The sequence below is a fragment of the Onychostruthus taczanowskii genome, unplaced genomic scaffold (assembly GCF_017590055.1).
Source record: "Onychostruthus taczanowskii isolate IOZ18803 unplaced genomic scaffold, ASM1759005v1 scaffold18, whole genome shotgun sequence".
Classification (NCBI taxonomy): Eukaryota; Metazoa; Chordata; class Aves; order Passeriformes; family Passeridae; genus Onychostruthus; species Onychostruthus taczanowskii.
This window is the reverse complement of record NW_024499017.1, coordinates 5,628,927-5,646,614: the sequence shown is the minus strand read 5'-3', so window position 1 is coordinate 5,646,614 and position 17,688 is coordinate 5,628,927. Positions and strand designations below refer to the sequence as shown.

General features: G+C 47.9%; 1 protein-coding gene across 1 annotated transcript in view; it reads right to left on the bottom strand.

The window, feature by feature from the left end:
- Positions 1–17,688, bottom strand: part of NECAB2 (N-terminal EF-hand calcium binding protein 2) — a 74,532-nt gene that overhangs the window by 2,607 nt on the left and 54,237 nt on the right. The window contains exons 4-6 of the mRNA XM_041400386.1: positions 15,139–15,164; positions 12,384–12,481; positions 2,044–2,180 (exon numbers count right to left, since the gene is read on the bottom strand). Of these exons, the coding sequence (XP_041256320.1) occupies positions 2,044–2,180; positions 12,384–12,481; positions 15,139–15,164 (261 nt within the window). The remainder of the gene's footprint in view (positions 1–2,043; positions 2,181–12,383; positions 12,482–15,138; positions 15,165–17,688) is intronic.

The window sequence follows — 17,688 nt, the reverse complement described above, 5'->3', positions numbered from 1 at the left end:
CACACTTCCACAGATGGAGCATCCATAATCACCATCCAGCACCAGGGCCTCAGTGGTCCTCCCAAGACCACTCTCTCTGGCTTTATTTGCAAGCTTCCACAGATGGAGCATCCATAATCACCATCCAGCATCAGGGCCTCAATGGTCCTCCCAGGACCTTGTTTATTTGCAAACCAGAGAGAATCAGAGATCTGCCATCCTCACAAGGGCTTGCAGCTGCCGTCCATGTGAGTGATGTGGGAATGGGTTTGGGGAAGAATGACCCTCTCCTTTCTTCTCCACCAAAAGGAAGCCTGTGCCACAGAGGGAGAGGTTGAGCAGCTCAGAGGATTTCCAGTGTTTCCTTCCAGCAAGAGCAGCTCTGTGCCAGCTGACTGCTGACAGAGGTGCCTGGGAGCCCTGGCTCCTCTTGGCACCTTTTGTTAGTCAAGCAGCTCCCAGCTGGAGACAATAAGCTGAGTGCCCTGGAGCCAATTGGCACCACACCAGCCAGCATCTCCCTGCCCTCCTGTCCCTCCCTGGCACCTGGCTCCTCCTAAGCACAATTGCTGGGCTATCTTTCCCCAGCTACCTTGTAAATCAGCCAATGTGGGCTCCACCATATACACAGGGACATGGTGTGCAGGTCCCAAAGAACATCTCCAAGATAAGGAAGCAGGAACAACAATAAAGGGTGCAGGAGCATCCCTTTGCTACAGGCTGTGCAATTATACCACTGCTGGTCCTGGATTATCCCCTGTCAATAGACAGGAAATTAGGCAAAAACAGACAGAGATTTATTTTAATCAGAATTTAATGAGGTGTCTCCATCTTGGACCTCTGCCTTTGCACTTTGTTCTACAGCCCTTTATTTTCATACTTTTTAGGCCACCTCTTTGTCTTCATGCGGATGCAGGAGATAATTTTTTTGTGGGACTTGTTTTTCTTTTTAGCTATTATCTTCATGAGAAAACAACTACAATACTCCCCATTATGGTCTGGGCCCACACATCAGCAAATAAAAGCCAGCAAAGTCTTTCATGGGCTCTAATTGCTCTGTCTGATGCTGGGTTTGTTTCCTTTTTATTGTTTTCCAGGAGCTCCTACTTCTTTTTGTACAAGGTTAGCCACAAAACAAAGAGAAGAAAGGGATGTGAGATGATGAAACCCACAGCATTCCTGCTGGAAAAGCTGCTGGGATGGTGGCAGAGCTGCTCAGGTCTCACTGTGTTCCATAGAGTCTGTCTTAGGAGGGAGTTGGGATTTTCACTCTCCATGTGCCCCTCTCCCCATACATGGCTTTGGGAAGCCAAAACATCCCCATGCAGGCATCCCGAGGCCTCCTGGTTTGAAGGAACAGCAGGAGAAGGGTTGGTCTGACAAACAGACGGGTTTCCATGACAACCTGTCCTGGTTAGAGCTGGTGACAGTGGCACTCTGGGGAGCTGCGTGACACTGACACCGAGGGGGCTGTGCTGAGGCTCTGACTCTGCTGCTGGGATCTCCTTACATCTTGAGATCATCCTTAAATCTTGAGACGCTCTCCTCTGTGCTGCCCAAGCTCAGCGGCGTGTGCTGGGCTGCTGGCATGGGGACAGCCCTCACGACACCAGGGACAGCACTGCCTGTCCTCAGTGCACAGCTGCCTTTTCCCTCCGGATGGTTACTGGCACGGGAATCTGTCCCTGTGGGCTGTCCCCAGCTCACCTGAGGCAGGTGCCTGTGTTTTGCCCTGGGTGGGAGCAGTGGTTCGCTCAGAGCTGCAGCCCTGCGCACCCAGCGCTGCCCAGCCTGGTGCCAGGTGCTGCCCCTGATTTGCATCCCCATGCACAGTTCTCTTCTGAAGGGTGACCCTGGGGACTGTAGGAGAGGAAGGGACAGGGCAGGACAGAGAGGTGGAGGAAAGCCCCCAGAGTTCAGGAAGCTGGGAAGGGAAGCAAAGGGAAAGGCCCAGCTCCCCTTCGCTGCTGCACAATGTCTGCTGCAATTCCCTCACCCCACAAAAGCATCCTCCTCCTCCCTTTCCACCCTCCTGCACCAGAGGAGGGCAGGAGTGCTGCAGACCTGGCGGGGTTGGTTTGCTCGTCGATGGCATCCACAGCACTCTCCACGGAGCTCAGCAGTGACTGGGTCTGGTTGGCCGTCTCCTTCAGCAGGAAGCGGGTCACGAACTGGTCCACATTGCTGCCGCTCTCGTACACCTGCAGAGGCACACGGGGAGCACGGTGAGCACCAGCGCAGCACCTGCAGCACCGCCAGGGGCACAGCCAGTGCAGCACCTGCAGCACCACCAGGGTCACAGCCAGTGCAGCACCTGCAGCACCGCCAGGGTCACAGCCAGTGCAGCACCTGCAGCACCGCCAGGGTCACAGCCAGTGCAGTACCTGCAGCACTGCCAGGGTCACGGCCAGTGCAGCACCTGCACTGCATCCCTCCTGGTCCCCTCCCACATCCCCACGATGTAAAGAGGTGTTCCCCAAAGCCCCTAGTAGCTTTCTTTAGCATGATCTTCAATGACTTTACTGTTGCCTTGCAGCCAGTGGGTGCAGGTATGAAAAGTGTGTCCTCTGCTTTGGAGATCCCTGCTTGGAGAGTTCAGCATGTTATACAGTGCCCTAGTCCACAACAGTATGGCCAGCCCAGCACTCACGTTAAAGGGGTTTGGGATGATGCACAGGACTCATTGTGCTGTTTGACTGACAGAACCTCCCAGGGCAATACAAACTTTTTCAAGAAAAAGAACACCTAAAAATATTTTAATAGAATGGCTGATCTACATGAAGCACCTGGGGCCCCTTTCTCAGAACAGCCTTGCTGAGCCCTGCCCAAGGCACAGTCCTGCTCCTGCACCTTCTGACAGTCACCAGCACAAGTGGGACACTGGCACAGACTGTCTAACACTGACCCAACCAATCCAGCATTGGTTCAATGCCACTCAAACCAGTTCCACACCAGCCCAACCAGCCCAAGGCCAGCCCAGTGACCACTGACCTCACCAGCTCTGGCTGAAGCCAACCACTCAGCATCAGAGCTGAAAACACTTGCAGTAAAAAAAAAAGGCTCCCTGAAACCCAGGCTCATCAGCACGACTTTTTCCCAGACTCTTTCCCACCCATCAGTGCCTGCTGGGACAACACACTGCCCAGGCAAAACCCTGGGCAGTCTGTCCCTGTGTGCTCACACCTCCCGGCATGGGACTCCTCTGGGAGGAATGAATGAATTTTTGGAGCCATGAGACAGGGATGGATGCTCCTGGCTCCCTGCATTCCATCAGCAATGACCACACTCATGGGACTGGAGTGGTCCCAGCACCGCTGGTTATCTGAGCATGCAGCAGCACAACATGAGCACCTCACACTCCCCAAAGCAAATTATTCCTGTTTTATGGTGAAGCTATTAACAAGGGTTATTTCCATGGCAACTGGAGCAGCTCTGCGAGAACCCAGAGGGCCTTCATCTGCACCTTCATCTCCTGTATGAAATCATAAAACAACAATGAGCTGATGGAAAAACCCTTTGGGGGAACTGCTCACAGAGCTGATTCCTCACACCTCTTTTGGTATGGAAGCATTAGTTTCTTGACAGCTTCTTGAGCATCCAATTAGCAGCAGTTAATGACTTCTGTCTAACACAAGAAAACCTGCTCACAGCCTCAGTGTTTGGGGGGATATGCACCACATGGTGATCCTCAGGAGATGGTGGTGCACAACGAGGTGATGGTGATGCTGAAGCTGTGAGAGGATGTGGAGCTAAATGGTGGATTTTTTATTAACTAACCACAGCCTATAATCTTGGTTCAGCTGTAGGAAAAATCAAACAGGTGATTCCCACATTCACTGAAATCAGTTGAACTCCCTACATGCAGATTGGATGCATGGATGGATGGATGGATGGATGTTTGGTACAAAGCTATTCCAGCCAGTGCAGAGAAAATTGGGGTGTTTGTGAAGATCTGATGCTTTTTGACAGGCCAGGAAGCCAAATAGATCTGGAATCAAAACAACAGGGATTTTTTTTTCTCCCTCTTAACTAACTGGCCATTTGCCAGCCCAGCTGTGACATTTGCTCTCAGGAGTTGAATCAGAAATGCACATGCTTAGAGGTTTTTTTCAGCAATCCCTCAGGTTCTCCTCTAGCACGTGTCTTCTTCAGGGCTGCAAAAACAAACCATTAAAAAGACCAGCTATAAAGGGATCCTTCCCATTGCCTTACTAAAACATTTGTCAGACTATCCTAGTGAGATTTAATGAGGTTTAGTCTTATTAATTCCACCCTGAAGAGTTATTTCCTCCTTGCTTAGCTTGAGAAGTTAAAATATTTATGGAGATCATGTAATAATTGCTGCTCAATGAAGTGCTTTGTGCCAGAAACTCTTGCACATCTCCAAGCCTGCTCTTTCCCATCCATCATTTCCAGACAAGCTCTTTGCTGAACTGCCTGGCCTTGACCTCTGCTGCTGCAAACAGGGGGCTGTGAGTGTTTGCAACGAGCAGCAAGTGTGAAAACATCATTGAAGGGATGGCCTTGAGATTTCTGTGCTGATGGCTCTCAGGAGAGCCTCAGAAAGCATCATGATCTGACAAAGCAGGAAATGAAACAGAGACATTCAAAAATGAGAGAGGAGTGGGGAAAGGACAGCGTGCATTATTGGGGAAATATCACCCAGGGCTGGGTCTCTGGTCAGCTGGCTGAGGTCCAAACCCCAAATCCACCCTCCTCCTCCACATCACAGGCTGTTCGTGTGTCTGTAAGGCACCTTCCCACACACACTGGCAGCCAACACAGGGGCACAGTCTGCTCAAAGCCCCACCACCGCTCTTCCAGCTTTTGATTTCCACAGGAACCCACCCAAAATTGCCCAAATTCTGGCACAGATTTATGACAACACCCCTGGGATGTGTTACTTGTGCAAAGCATAACTGGGATTTTGATGCTGTTGAGTGCTTGGATTTGCCAACCATCGCCAAGTTTCCCTCACCAAACACTGCAAATGGATGCTTAAAAATGGGCTCTCATGGCCATGTCCTTTTGGGTACCAAATACTGGGGAATGAGAGTTTTTATGTTATTGAACATCTGAAAGCTTCTTTGCTGGCATTTTTAAAGGTCACTATTCAGCTCATTAAGACTACAGGATGTAAAATATAGATTATTTTGCACCACCCACGAACTCAGAGACCCACTGTGACCTCCCCACATCTTCCCTTTGCCTCACAGGGTTACAGCCTGACCAACAAGGCTTCCCAGGGCTGGCTTCCAGCAGGACTGGCCAAATTGGCTGACAATTACCACGCCTGGGGACACTGAAGGCTTCTCCAACTGTTAATAACCACAGTCCAAGCACACCCACAGAGTGATGCTGCCGAAATGAGAAGGCTTTTCAGTTGGAAACCAAAGGCAACTCTGTTTCACCCACACTTTTCCTCCAGTTAAAAAAGCAAAACCCAACAACAAACCTATTGCCATGCCATATAACACCCATCAAGCCTCATCCCAGGATGATGGGGAGGTTATCTTCCACCCACCCAGCCCTTTAAAAACCAGGCATGTGTTGCACTGCAGTCTCTGAGTGGCTGATTTAAATTCGTTGCTCATAATTGCCTGTTTGCTTCCAAGAGATATTTTCTTATAATTAAAATAACACTCAGACCTGCCTCTTTCTCCTCTCCCTCCCCCCGACTTTTTAAATCCCTTCCAAAGCAGAGACCCAAAACTGATTGCCTGGCACATAATCAGTAGGAGAAACCTGAAGAGAACAGGCATTTAAATAGTTGATAAATGAAAGCATTACCATATGAAAGACCCTCAGCCTTCCCAAAACAGCTCTAAAAAAACAAATGAGACACCTGTCCAGATTTTAAAGATGACAACAGAATCATATGGATTTGAAAAGTTTTTGCTATAAAATCCTCCTCCTGCAAATCTCAATGTTGGACGCTTCTCATCTCACGCTTACCTTGTCTGGTCCTGAAGGTTTCCTGCTCTGGACCTTTCCCAAGCAATTTATCACAGGACTTCTCAATTCTGACTATCAGAGGAGCTCCCTGTTGCACTGGAATCCATCATTTCTCGTGCAGCCCCAGGGATGTGAAGGGCAGGTGTCTGCTGGCCCACACAGGGGCTGTGCTGCACATCCCCAGGGTCACCTGTGGGTCCAGAGGCTGCTGGCCCCTTTGCACCCTGTCCACTCACCCAGCAGGCTTGGAACAGGCTTGGAAGTGTGGCCTCCTACTTCTCAACACCATGGCTATAAATCATCCTTTCGCTTCACACATGCACCTAATTAGCTGTATTTAGTACCCACAAGGCAGCAATCTGAGACATATTTTATTTAAGTTTTCCAAGGAAAGTGCAGATTTTGTTTTCCAAACAGGACCTACTCAAAGGACCCTGCAGATGTAGCAGTGTGGGATGGTCAAGCTGCTGAAGGCTCAGCCTGGCTGTGCCACATGCTCACGCTTTGACTTGCTCCCTCCCTTCAAAGCTGCTCTCAGAATATTTGGCAAGACAACAGCACTGACACCTTCACCACACATTTTACCCAAATCCCAGGAGCAACAGACCTAAAATGGGAGGGAAGAGGAGGAAAACTATGTCCTACAAGAGGTCCATGAGAGCTGGAGCCAGGACAGCACAAGCAAGACCTCCAGAGAAGATGCTCTTCCTTTTCAGAGAGAATGGAGGGACATGAACTTTGCAGCAACAGACGAGCAGAAGAGCAGTGAATGAGGATCTTAATCTAAAAATAGGTTCCAAAAGAGACCTTGAGATTCATCTCCCTGCCAGTCCCTGCTCCCCACAGTCTGGCAGCCCAGGTGGATCTCCTGCACAGCCCTGCTGAGCTGGCAAGAGAATCGCTCTGGATGGCATCGCACGGAGAAGCAGCTTTCTGGTCTGGAGTCTGAACAGACAAGTTGGGGAAAATTCAGTTCTTGCAGAACTGAAGCAGCACATCTTGTTTTAATTCGTGGTGCAACATAATCTTAAATCATCTTCAGAGAAGAGTTGCAGAAATATTTTCTGAGAAGCTAAACAAGCACCCCCTTTCCTTTCAGATTGCTCTTCAACTATAAAATTCTGTAACTTTTCTGGAGATCATCATCTGTTTTTTGCTATAGAAATTGACACAAAAATTGTTCAGAAATGTGTCATTCAAAACACATGGAGAGTTGACTCATCCTTTACCATTTCACTGACCCATCACTAGGCTTTTCTTTTTTCAGCCACAGCCATGCACCATGATTACATCTTTAACTGCATCTCAGGAGAGTTCCAGACCTGGCTGTGCAGCACTGCAGTGACACCCCATGGCCTTCAAACCCAGACCAGGAGTCTTCAGCTGTTGTTCACTTAACCACCTTGAGGCAAGGCCAGAACAGGAGGTCTGTGAGAAGCCTTGAGCAGCTCACATTTTCTGGGCTGGGCACAACCCAGAACTGCCACCACAGTGCTGCTGTTCCAGCCTGCCACGGGTCCATCCCCTGGCACAGTACAGCCCTGCCCCAGGAACCTGACACCCTCAGTGTGAGCACCAAATCCACTCAGCAGAGCAGGAGAAAACCTGCTCAACTGAAATGAAAGGCTGAGATAAAGGGTTAGCTGGAGGATGGGAGGAAAATGTTTTTTTTGAGGATTATTTCTAGCGACTATTTTATCTCGAGGTGTCATAATTCAAAAAAGAGCAATATCACTTTTGGCAAGCTTAAGTTTGGCAGGTAAGAATGCAAATAAGAGCACTTTATATTGCAGATCTGGGCTGTGCTGTAAAACAAAAAATACCATTCCCCATTTTTAGCATCCAAGACTGCTGGCAGATGGTTCTTGCACTGGGGCTGTAACTGAGCTGCTCAAACAAATGCAGTTTGCTGCTGGGGGCTGAAAACTGGGGGAGACCCATGGTCAGCCTGGCATCAGCAGCAGGGAGAGGACATCTGCTGCAGCACCTCCACGAGCCCCAGGAGTCCAGCATCTCCTGTTCACTGCAACTACATCTCAAAAGGCAGAGACAAGAAGTGTGGATTGCTGCAGGAACATTTTAACTCACAAATAACATGCAAAGCTATTCACCTGTATGTAGATACCTCTGGGCTCCCTACTGCTACTGGAGCAACAGCAGCTGTTTTCGAAGGTCAGTGCACTCAGTTTTTTATGGTTTACATATTCTCACATCTAAATAATGAATTTTAAGGGGAAAAGGCATTTGCAGCTGCTTTGGGTACAGTGCCAGTCCATAAGACACATGAGGTGTTTGGCACTCTGACAGCAGAAGGCTCTCAGGGGGTGTGTGTTGTGTCACCACCTGGTCATATTTCCTCTCCAGGCCCATTAAATGAGAGAACTGAGAGACTGGCAGCAGAGCTGTGAGTGAGCAAGCAAGGAGTAAAACACTGTCTGTCAATCTCTTTGCTCTCTCTCCAGGACCAAGGGTGATGCTGAGCACCAAGCAGCAGCTGGTCCAGGGCCACCCTCAGATCCTCAGGGCTGCTCCATAAATCCTTCCTTCTGTACCCTACTCTTCCCTGAAGCCAGTCTCATTCTGGCATGTGCATGGGCAGTTGCAATTTCAGCTCCAATTTTGGGTCCTTTTGCTTTCCAAGCACTCTCCTTCCATCTGGGACAGGGCGTGCACCAAGGTCAGTCCCCAGTGCTTCTTGGACCTGTCTGCTGCCCAGCAGGAGCATCCCCAGGAAGAAATGATTTGACTTTAAATCTGAGCTGCTTTATCCTTGAAAATATTCATCACTCAGCAATTTTTTTGGACTCTTTGCAGCTTGCTTTTAAAGTTTGCCGCCCCACTTAAGGTCAGCCTTGCTGATGCTTCCATGGTCAGTCCTGCAAAATGCTTAATTGGCAGAAGCTGGAAGCAGGAGCAATCCCAGTGCAGCTGGCAGTGGCAGATGGACCTGACAGGAACGAGGCTAATTGAGCCTCTCAGGCTCAAAAACCCACACTGCTTTTTTACCAAGCTAAGTCCCATTTCCAGGGGTGTCTGGGTGAGGCTGTGCAGTGGTAAGCACCACCTCTGCCACCCCTGGCACTTCCCCTGTCACCCCCAAAGCTGACAGGGGTGGTGGAAGCATTGGGTGGGTGCTGTCCCCTAAGGCAGGGGACTCAGTGACGGAGGGGCAGGGACAGCCCCACCCTGGCTGTGCTCTCCCAGCTCCCTGCACACCCCCTGACCCTGGCACAATCCACCTCCTTCCCCGGCATGTTAGTTCTGCTCTTTGCTGACTGCACTACACAACAGTACAAGAGACTTATACAGGAACATCTCCTGCTGTCAGCTTAATTTAGAACCCAAAAGTTCATTTCCTTTCTCTCCAATTTAGCTTTGCATTTCCAATTGTCACCGGCAGTCCTTTCAATGCGGCACGGACATCACTGTATTGGAAAATCATTACAATGACAGATTTTGTTTTGCTGAGACCTTCCACTACTGAATCTAATTACTGCTGATACTTTATGAGCTCCTCCAGCACGAGATAATTGCTGCTTTCTCTTTTTATGACCAAGAAATAATCAGTTGTCTTTTAAGGTGAGAAACATAAACAGCAATTAAACACCATGGTTCTCCATGCCCTCTTGTCAGCTGGCACCTCTCAGAAAGACAACACAGAAAAAGGTTAGGCTCCATTTATTTTTTGCCCCAAACACATTGTTTGAAAAGGAGGGAATAGGAACGCTCCTAAATGATAGACAGTGTTCTCCAGCTTAGGAAATGTGTATTTTATTATGGAGAAGCAGGAGCAGCTCACAAGCAAAGCAGTTTGCTCACAATGCTCAGCATCATCACCCAGCCCTTTACAGGATCTGGCCACAAGAAAAGGTGTAGGGACAGCAACAGGCTCGAGCATCACGGGGAACAAAACCACACTTAACTCTAGCAAAAATATGCTGCTTTGGTCAGCTTTCACCTCTTCCAGTGTTTCTAAAAATATCCATTAAATGTATGAATCTTTTAAACATCCTGCTACCCCATCAGCATGGGACCCTTGGTTACAGCATCACATGGGGAGAAGATGGAGCAGAAGGAACCTACCCCATCCCTGAAAGTGCCCAGGGCCAGGCTGGATGGGGCTTTGTACTCCCCTGCTCTAGTGGAAGCTGTCCCTGCCCATGGCAAAGTGGTGGAACCTGATGAGGTTTAAATTCCTTTCAAAACAAATGTATCCTGTTTGAACACTGGAGACAGGTTTCTCTACCACCCACAACAGCTTCTTTTCTGGTTTGTTTTTTTTTTTTTTTCCCCCTGCTTCTTTACATGAACAAAGAAGTGCCTGCCTTTGAATAATTCATTGATGAGGTTTGTACCACTTTGTTCACAAAATCACAGTGGGGAACAGTGTTTTTCATTAAATACTTCTTTGCCAGCTCCTCTCTGTGATGGGGTTTTGCTCTGCTTGCTCTCTTGCCAAAAATCTGCCAGGCAGGAAGAGCAGCACACCCCACGGGCTGATGAAATGAGGGGTGGGAGGATGCTGGGGCAGCACTCCCTCACCTGGCCTGGGAAACCCTGCACTTGGGATGAGGGGTTGTGGTGTCTGCTTGCTCTCTTGCCAAAAATCTGCCAGGCAGGAAGAGCAGCACACCCCACGGGCTGATGAAATGAGGGGTGGGAGGATGCTGGGGCAGCACTCCCTCACCTGGCCTGGGAAACCCTGCATTTGGGATGGGGGGTTGTGATCCTTCAGTGTCACAGCAGGAAGGTGCCTCCAGTGCTCCAGATCTCCCTGTTCCTCTCCACAAATTAATGATGGAGGTGACCAGCTGAGGTTTATGTAGATAGCCTTGACCTGCTGCAATTAAGGCAGGTGAATCCTGCCACAATTTGCTGAATTGAGAAGGGGAAAGTGTTCTTATGAATAACCATCCTGCTTCTGCTGCAGAAGTCTCATCCAAGGTAATACCCAAATGCTTAGATGCCTGATTTATAAGCAGGGAATAGACCATCTTCCTCTTGCAAAATATTAGGAAGAATTAGTCATGTATATTCACATCAGATTGGAAAAGCAGAGGTGGAAGGCATCACAAATAGCAAGCTGAAATGAATTACTAAGATCTCTATTAGTGTGCTAACATTTATTTAAAATACATAGTTGGCAAACCTGACGGTCATGAAAATTTCTAGTAATGAATATAAATGAGACATGAACAGACAGAAACCTACTCATAAAAAATTAGTGTTGTCCTGATTTTTTTAACTCTTTCATAATGTTGATAAAAAATCGCTAACACTTCAGAAAGATCAGTGCTTGGCCAAAGACTTTTGCCTTTAATTTATAGTGGCAAGACATCAACACGTTAAATATGTGCCTTCACTTTCCATGCTGCCTTCCTCACAAAAATCTAATGGAAGAATTTTAATCAAGCAAGGAAATCAAGCTCTTTACTCAGCAGCAAGAAGGGATAGAAATTTGCCATTGCCCATTCTAACTCCTGCAACTTCTTATCATTGTCACTTCTTTAATGTGGAGTAATTTGAGTTTCTCTTCTAGCTTCAAAGATAGATGGAAGGGAGATTTCAATGTGTATTGCTTGCAGGAGGGTGTAGCTGGATTGGGACGTGCTTACAACTGCTTGGAAAAAGCAAAACCTTCCTCCCTGGCTTGGCCCTCAGTGTACTGCCTTGCTGCTCACCAGTGAAGAGGAAAACTGCTTTTTATTCATCATGGCACAAAACAACAAGGCAAATGTGGTTGAAGGTGGAAGTGGGAGAAGGGATTGATTATCCTGAGGCAATAAACATCACTGATACAGCCCGGCTGCACTATTAAGTGGTGTGGAAGGATAGGAAAATAATTTCAAAGGAACTAAAGCTCTATAAATACTTCTCTCAGCCTGGTAAGATGACAAATGAGTGGTGCACCTCTCAGCAGGGATGTTCATGTGGTACATCAGCTCAGATTTTACAGGTATTCATAAATGAACTTCAATATGCTTCTTGGTCAGTGTCACTGTCTATAACAGTCCAGTATCATTATCACATGATGGATTTTTAATGACCTAGGGTTACTTTGCACATATAAACCAGGTCATTATGTCTTGGTTGTGGTGCTTGCATGATTCCTCTGCAGTCCTTCAAGCACACAGCTCTCTAGCTTCTCATACAGCAGCTTCACACTTGGCAACTGCATTTGGAAAACAGGTTGCCTTCCAAGGTGGAAGCTGCATTTAAAGGCAGCTCTATAATATGAAGTTTCCAAAATCCCTCTCAGTGATGCCAACAACAACTCATGCATTCCAAATTCCCCCTGGGAGACCCAGAGGCTGTGTTGTCTGCAGAGCAGGAGGACACAGCACTGCTGAAGAGGATGAGACCTTTCAGAGTTATGTGCTCTGTTAATGCAGCTTTCAGGCCGCTCACTCCGAGCCTGTGAAACGCGAGGTGCAGGAAGGAGCACTCACCCGTTTGGTGTAGTCCATGGCCTTCAGGATGGAGAGGTTCAGCATCTCCAGGGAGGCCAAAACATCCTCATAGTCTCCCATATGGTCAGCAAAATAGTCTGGGAAAACCAAGAGAAGCATGATGGGAACATTAATGTAACCTGAGGCTACTTGGCACAGCAAGATCTATTATTGGTGGTAACATAAACCTGCAAGGATGGCTCCAGGGGTATTTTTATACTCTGTGTCCTCAGCCAAAGTCACAGTTTGTCCTGCAGGGATGGGAAGTGGTGTTATTCCCATGAAGTTCGGGACCATTGCAGAAAGGAGATGTAAGACCCAGTAGCTCCCATAGAAAATAACTCATCAGGTTCTTTATTTCTATGCCTACTTCTGCATTTGATTCTTTATGGTCTCTCTCCCTCCTACTGCTGGCATGGAGGAAGAGGTCTCAAAAGAAATCCCCTTTCCATTCCCTTGACATTCTTTGCCACTCAAAGCATCCAAATACCTTCCAATTCACCCCAATTTATATGAGCTGAGGCTGGCCTTACATCTTTCCCTGCATTCCTATCACATTTACACTTCAGCCCACAATCACAGGTTGAACAAGCTTTTGAGAGTAAAATATGCCTTGAAAGGAAGAGAATGGAGCTGCAGGCTGGGCCCAGAATCATCACGTGTTCTCCACAGAAGGAGCCATACATCCTCTGTGCCATCCTTGTCCTTTCCCTGTTTCTGGTGACTGACACAGAGCACAGCAAAAAGCTGTTCCCTAAAAGCCGCTGGTGCTGCTCCCCAGCACTAGGGCAGAGAGCTTCACACTGAGGTGACACCTCTGTGAAGTGCAGCAAGACAAACTTCAGGAAACAATCCCACTAATTAGGTTTTCTTGGCTTAATTAGAAGTGCCTATAGCTATTTACAGTCTGAGAACATATCCAAAGGGAAGAAGATTTTGGCAGAACCGGAATGTCACAGCATGACTGACAGCAGCTGTTCCACGATAAGTAAACAGCTTACTCTCACTGCACTGTGTTTGTTTGGTTTTTCCTTCCTACTTGGGAAAGAAAAATTGAGCAGATCTGATAGGAAAAGACTTTTTCTAAGTCCTGAAATAAAAAGCTGGACCCATCCACTCAGCAGAAATGAGCTGTTGTGGGCACAGCACAACCCTTGAGACTGACCAAGGAGCATGTGGGAGGAGAACAGAGTTGACTTTAACAAGTATTCAGCTCTGCTGCTTTAGCATTATTTATTCACATGAAGCTACAGGCTCAAGAAATAACTTTTGAGATTCTTTCAACATTTTATAACACACAACCCATTCCAAGAGAGACATCAATTTAGAAAAACTGAGGGTTTATGTTTAATACTTAGAAGAGAAGCAAGCAAATAAATCACAGCAAGGGCAGGTATTCAGCAGATAACAGATCTAGGCAGGAGCTTGTGCTGATCAATCCTTTCTCTGGCTTCCCCTAGCTTTCCCAGGAGGTGATGGGGTTATCTCCATTCTCTCCTGGCAGCTTCACCCCTGGGAGAGGCAGGGAGATGGGATCACACTGGGTGACAGCCATGCAATTTCCTGATTTTATCAGAGTGATGGAGAAAGCTGTGAGGGGTTAAACAATGCCATTGTTACCCCAAAGCTGTGGGGGTTTGATTTCTTGGGTCAGCTGGCAGGGAGACCTCATGCAGGAAGAATGGGGGGATGGGAACAAGCCCTTCATATCCTCAGCAGACCAAAAGGATTTTATGGCAGTCTTTGTTTCTTGCCTACCAAAGCAAGGACAAGCAGGCATAGCCAGTGGAAAGGGGAAACATTGCTGCTTTTGCTGCCAGCTTGGATGCTCAAAGTGGTGTGGGCAGGGGGTGAGGACACCAGGAGGAGAGAAACCCTGGGCAATGTCCTGGTGCAGGCACACCCAGGGACAGAGAAGTCTTTAGGGTATCAGGAATAAGGAGTAACTGCCTGGTGCTGGCACAGGCACCCAGTAACCCCATCTCTGTCTGCACAGCCTGCTCCCAGCCAGACTTCCAAAGGCTGGAATTAGCTGCAAAGTGATGAAGGTAAATGGTGAAGAACTGCTGAGGTGGCTTCATATGTTCTTCTGTATCCTGGCACAGGAGGGGAGGAGAAGAGATGGATGAGCTCTCTGCAAGGCCACCCACCTCTCCATCCATCTCCTCCCAAAAAGCTGGAGTGCAGGAAACACTTCCCAGTGTCAAGCATCCATAGGAAAATACATCTGAGTGAGCAGTTTGAGGCACCTCCTAATGAAGCAAAGCCCTTCAGAAATCCCAGCAGGAAACATTCCCTTTCTGGTCAAGGTGTGGGACAAAATATTGTCACAGATTTTCTGTTCAGCTTTTAATTTTGGCAAGCTGTGGGAGGTACAGCAGAGGTAGTGCACCCCTGAGGCAGCCTGCTGGGAAACAGGAAGGCTGGCCTAGGGAGAAAATGTTACAGGTCTTGCAGGGGGAAATGAGTTTATTGAGCTTCAGAGCAAAGCTGGAAGCCACAACACCTCCAGAAATTAAACTCCAGCTTGTTATTGAACAGGGTCTGTGTGCTTCGCTTAGCTCTGACCCCATTTGTGCTGCAAGAAAATGAAAAAAGTTCTGCCAATTTTCCCGTGGAATAAGGAGCAGAGCAGCAGCAGGGCTGAGATCCCCCAGCTCCACAGCACTGCAATCTCTGCTGGGTTTCATGCAGCCTTCAAAGGCCCTCATGCACACAAAGATTGCTGTTGCCCAAAAGGAGGGAGCGCACTCACCACACAGCTCCTTGGTGTCCACATTGCTGCAGGAGGGGGACAACGAGGCAGGGAGGAAGCAGGAAAAAACAAAGAGAGAGAAAGAAAGACAACTTTAATGACAAGGACAGATGAAGGCTGCAGTTAGAATTCCCACAGGCTTAACTCCTGGTGCCCTCCTGCAACATCAGCCACCCCCTCAGCATCCCCCAGCCACCAGTGGGGACAGCCTGTGGAGAAGAGCAGGGTTGGTTCTCTCAGGGCATCTTCAGCATCTGTGCAGCTGGAACAGGTTCACAAGTTATTTTGGATGCTCCCTGAGAGGGAAATGGGTACTTGTACATCCCCCTGAGGAGGGGGATTTGCCCAGGGGGACCCAGCATCCAGGCACATCAGCTCCTCTGACTTCCTTACAAACATCCAGCCTGGCAACACCCTGGTGAGACACTTGATGTGGCTCAGGAACTTGTTTGTTCCCATTTGCTCAGAACAAAAATTTGCAAAATATACTTTTCTCAGTGGACCAATTCTCCTAATTCTGCCCTTATGAAGCAGCTCTTGCCCGGGACTGCCTCCAGACACAATGGCACAATTACTCCTTAACACATGAACATTTAGTTTACATAACAACCTCTCAGCAGACAACCTGCTTGGGAAATAAAGATTGCTGCTAATCTCTCTGTGCCTCCTATTCCCACACAATCATTAGTGCCATTCAAAGACTGGAATGATCCCTTAATAGAATTATATCTTATCCATCCATTTATATCCTGGGAAGTTATTTCTTTACCCAAACTCATCCCTGCTCTGTCTAACCTGCCAGCACAAGTGGATTAGGGCTTTCCCTGCCAGCCTCCTCCTGCAGCCCTGCCTGGACACCCAGATCAAGGCAGGCACAGATGCCTGGAGCCCAGGAGGTGCTGCCTGAGCCTCCCCTGTGTCCTGCTGGCAAAGCAGGTGCTGCTGAGCCACAGCCCCTCTGGGTGAGCTCTGCCTGCCGTGGGAGAAGGAGTCACCTCTGTCTCGGGGCCCTCGTGCTGCAGGACACACCTGCAGGGCTGCAGCCGCCCCTCTCTGCAAAATGAGCTTCTCACTGCTTTGTCTTCGTCCTCTTGGAGACTTGTCTGCCTCAAACCCTGGAATTACTTCCCTGGATCCTACCAAGCCTCCTGGGGATGCGGTGGGCTCAGCTTCCCTGATGTTCTCATGGATCCATGGAGCCCACGGACACAAAGCGCTGTGCACCAGAGCGATCCTGATCCCAGGGGCTCTGGCACTGCTCAGCCCTTGGCAGCAAGGGATTCCCAGCAGGGAGCTGCAGCAGTGCAGCAGCAGAGGAGCTCAGGTGAGCCCCAGCAGATGCATTTCCAGCACTGGCACAGGACCTGGCTGGTTGTTCCCCAAAGCACACAGCCTGGGAAGTCAAATGTTGCTTGCAGACACATGCACAAGAGTAGTTTTGACACCAGCATCACCCATGAAGTGTTTCAATATTATTTTTCAGAAGGCAATTATTGTTTATAAACACCTACTGATGTGGTCATGGGTTTGCAGCTAGGGCATGCTACTGAGAAAAAAAAAAATCTGTTATTTTATTCCATGTGATTCTGCATTGTAATAATCTATCTGCTTTTTCAGAAGGCAATTATTGTTTATAAACACCTACTGATGTGGTTATGGGTTTGCAGCTAGAGCATGTTACTGAGAAAAAAAAAATCTGTTATTTTATTCCACGTGATTCTGCATTGTAATAATCGATCTGATGCTGCCAAAATTGGTCTTTTATTTCCTCACATCTTGCCATTGTATGATTTAACTTAATTGTGCTTGAATGTTAACGCAGCTGAGAAGTTGCTTTTAATTTTAAGCCATCTTGCCTTCAGAATAAGGCTAATGAAAGAAATTACTGAAGTCACAAGCTGACTTAATAAAAAAATATGATAATGTTGAGATGAAAAACTGTAAGGAGAAATCAGTGGGTACTTGAGCAGGCTGTTTCCATCCCCCAGGAGTCTGCCTGCTGGGAACATTGCTGACACAGAGCCACGTCCCCACCACTCTTACAGGGGGTTCTGGCCCAGCCTGGGAGCTGCACAGCAAAAGCCACGTGCAATACCCAGCTACAAAACAATTTACAAGCTGATCTGGTGGTTTAATAGTTTAGTAACTAAGCCCCACCTGCGTTATGCCAGCAAGGATTTTTATTCTGCAAACATTCAGGATCTGGGGTTCAGGCCTGGTGAGATGGGGGGTGGCAGCTCCTGATGAGCTCCTTTGTCATCCCCAACCCTTCATCCCTGAGCCTCCCCTCAGAGGACATTTTTGGAGCAATCATATATCACAAATCCCTTCAGAAGAAAAACATTTACGTGAGCATTAGCTACCAATCTTTTTTTTTCAGATGTCAGATATTTAACACTCCTGTACACAACAATAAGCTAAAAAGAAAAATCGTGACAAGTTGTTCTCGTGTTTTCAGGAAAATAATTAAAAAAGTCTTTCAAGTACCAGAACATTTGGCTGTGAATTAGCTTTCGATTTTTATTACATTAATATGACTAATTCAAAAGC